At 62.7% G+C, this 3,204-nt stretch overlaps 1 protein-coding gene across 1 annotated transcript; it reads left to right on the forward strand.

Moving 5' to 3' along the window:
- Nucleotides 1–1,017: 1,017 nt before the first annotated feature.
- Nucleotides 1,018–2,972, forward strand: LOC134519981 (noggin-2-like). The gene has a single exon (XM_063344816.1). It carries the CDS (start codon nucleotides 1,405–1,407, stop codon nucleotides 2,044–2,046), a length of 642 nt encoding a protein of 213 aa, XP_063200886.1. The 5' UTR covers nucleotides 1,018–1,404; the 3' UTR covers nucleotides 2,047–2,972.
- The last annotated feature ends 232 nt before the right edge of the window (nucleotides 2,973–3,204 follow it).

A 3,204-nucleotide genomic window follows, 5' to 3' on the forward strand; every position in this document is an offset into this window, starting at 1 on the left:
GTGCGCGGCCCCACCCGCCCCCGCGCCCCAGCCCGGGCCAGGGCCCCGCGGCCACCGTTCGTCCCGGCGCTGCGCGGCGCCGGCCGCTCCCGGCGGCGGCGGCAGGACCCGGCGGCGGCAGGACCCGGCGGCGGCCGCGGTGGGGGTGGGGGGGGGAAACGGGACGGGGGGACGGGGGGGACGGGGCTGTCACTCAGCGCGCGGCGAAAGTGACAGCGGGGGCGGGGCGGACGCGCGCCGGGCGCGTATTTAACTTGGGCGGCGGGCGGCGGCGCGGCAGTGCGCGGCGGGCGGGCGGTGGGGGCGGCGGGCAGGGGTGTGCGGCCGCACCGCACCGCACCGGGCTGAACCGCGCCGAAGCGGGCCCGAGCGAGACCCGCCGGGTTGGGCTGCACCGCGCCGGGCCGGCGGCAGCAGCAGCAGCAGCAGCAGCAGCAGCAGCAGCGCAGGGCGCGGAGCGGGCGAGGCGCAGAGCCGCGGCTGGATGCGCTGAGCGCGGCGGGGCCGAGCGGGCCCCCGGAGCAGCGGCAGCAGCGGCAGCAGCAGCGGCAGCATGGGTCGCCGGGGTTGCTGAGAGGCGGCCAAGCCCGCCCTTGCCCGCCGCCGCCGCCGAGGAGCCGCACGGAGCGGCGGGCGACGCCAGGGACCGCGCCGGGAGCCGGTGCCGGGGACACCCCCCCCACACCCCCACCACCTCCACGCCGAGGATGCCCCGGGGCGCCGCGGGCCGCCCCAGCCGCTCGCCATGAGGAGGAGCCCGGCCGGGCCGCGGGCGCTGCCGCCGCCGCCGCCCGCCGCCGCCTGAGCCCCGCGCCCTGGCGGTGGCCGCGCAGGGGCCGCCCGAGCGGGCCGCGCCGTGACCCTCCTCCCCGCCCCCTCGCCCGGCTCGCCCGGCTATAAAGGAGGGTTTTATTCTCGGGCTCCGGTCTCACGCCAAACCCTGTCACACCGTCTAGACAAGCTGTCGTGGGGCTCGGCCCAGCTGTCACCATGGCGATGGAGACGAGTCCGCTGTGAATTTTGGGGGGGAGCAAGCGAGAGCGGCGGCAGAGGAGGAGGAGGAGGAGGAGGAGGAGGAGGAGGAGGAGGAGGAAGGCTCGGCCGCCGCCGTGCCCTGCCCTGCCCCGCCGCCGCCCGCGGGGGAGGCACGGACCCCCCGGCGCTCTCGGCCGCGGCTGGAGCCGGCCCGGCGGGGAGTCCCGGGGAGCCAGCGGCCGCGGGCGCGGAGCGAGCCTCAGATGCGTCTGTCACACAACCCCGGCCGAGCTATTTAAAGTAACGGGCCTCGCCGGACTTTTGTCTCTGCCTATTTATGAGTCCCCGGGAGCTGGCAGGCGCCGCCGGGCAGCGCTAGGAGCCGAGCCCGCAGCGCCGAGCCGGGGCCGGCGGGGGCCCGCCCGGAGCATGACGGCGATCCGGGCGCTCCTGCTCTGCTCCTGCCTGGGGCTGCTGCTGCGCCCGGGGGGCGGGCAGCCCTTCCTGCGGCTGAGACCCTCGCCCAGCGACAACCTGCCCGTCAAAGACATCGTGGAGCACCCGGATCCCGAGTACGACCCCAAGGAGCAGGACCTGGACGAGAGGACTCTGAGGAAGAAGCTGGGCAGCCATTTCGACCCCGGTTTCATGGCCGTGGCCGTGCCGGGGCCGGCCAACGCCTCGGGCGCCGAGGCGGCGGCGGGGCGGGGGCGGGCGGCGCTGCCCGCCGAGCTGCGGCGGCTGGAGCTGGGCCCCCCCCAGGGACCGCGCCTGAGGGTGGGCAAGAAGGCGCGGAGGAAGGTGCTGCAGTGGCTCTGGGCGTACACCTACTGCCCCGTCCTCTACACCTGGAAGGACCTGGGCGTCCGCTTCTGGCCCCGCTACATCAAGGAGGGCAACTGCCTGGCCGAGAAGTCCTGCTCGCTGCCCGAGGGCATGTTCTGCAAGCCCGTCAAGTCGGTCACCAAGACCTTCCTGCGCTGGCACTGCCAGGGCTGGTCCAGCCAGAAGTACTGCACCTGGATCCCCGTGCAGTACCCGCTCATCTCCGAGTGCAAGTGCTCCTGCTAACGCCCCGGCCTTGCGCTGCCGCCGCCTCGCCTTTGGAGCATTTCGGGGGGTTGGGGGGTTATTTTTCCACGTCCCCACCCCCCCCCACCCCCCAGCGCGGGGTTTGGGGGGGGGGGGGGGGAGGAACCGGGATTTATTTTTATCTTTTGTTTTGTTTTTTGGTTTTTGGTTTTTTTTTTTTTTGGACTTATTTTAATGTTATTTTATTTGAGAGGGGAAAAGCGAACCCAGGAACTGCAGGGCAGGCCAAAGGCACAGTAAAGCACTACAATCAGATGTCTATTTTTATACGTATATAGCCTTCTAACAAAAGGAAAATAAAAAACTAAAAAAGAAAAAAAAAGAAAAAAAAAAGAAAAAATTACCAGCAGTGTAAATAGAGAGATTTTAAAGGAAAGGGGGGAAATTGCAGCTGTTTTTTTTATTATTATTATAATTATTATTGTTATTATTATTATTTTAAAGACATAGGACCACATTTTAAAACCATCCCCACAGAACCTGAGCACTTCCCTGCTGAAGGGAAGGGCAGAAATTTCCCGTACAGATGATTTTATCAAAAGGAGAAGGGGAGGGGGGCGGGTAAAAAAAAAAAAAAAAAAAAGAAAGGAGAAGAAAGAACGGCAGCATCCCCGAAGATGGTTGTTTCTCTGTGCTGTATTTTTTTTTTGTCTTCTTCAGACCTTGTCACTGATGTTTGAACTAATTTGCCAAGCTCTCTAGGGTTTGTTTTTTTTTTAAAGTGTATAACAATTAATTAAGGAGGAAATTTTAATGAAAAGTACAAATCTATGAAAGAGTGGAATCGTTTTGTTGTGTGGGAATACATATAGTCATGTAGAGATGTTAAAGGAAATTTTCTGTGTACAGTTTATTTATTTTTAACGTTTGTGTATAGGAAAAAAAGCTAGAGATTATGCCAGAAACTATTGGAAATGTTTACTTGAATATTCCTTTAAAAACATATCAATGTAAATATGAGCTATCACTGATCAAAACATTTTTAGCAATAAACCCTATCTTTGAAGAAAAACCCCGCGCTGCACCCCAGCTCCCTGGGAGACCAGCGGAGACTCGAATTCTTGCTCGGAGCAGGTGATGAGTAAAGGGCTTTGGCTGGGCAACGCTGGTGTAAGTCGCGAGACGCCCCGAAGGTTG

Source organism: Chroicocephalus ridibundus, chromosome 8 (assembly GCF_963924245.1).
Source record: "Chroicocephalus ridibundus chromosome 8, bChrRid1.1, whole genome shotgun sequence".
NCBI classification, from domain to species: Eukaryota; Metazoa; Chordata; class Aves; order Charadriiformes; family Laridae; genus Chroicocephalus; species Chroicocephalus ridibundus.

What these genes read in the sequence shown, in the direction of transcription:
- LOC134519981 (XM_063344816.1), top strand. Translation starts at nt 1,405, where the DNA reads ATGACGGCGATCCGGGCGCTCCTGCTCTGCTCCTGCCTGGGGCTGCTG.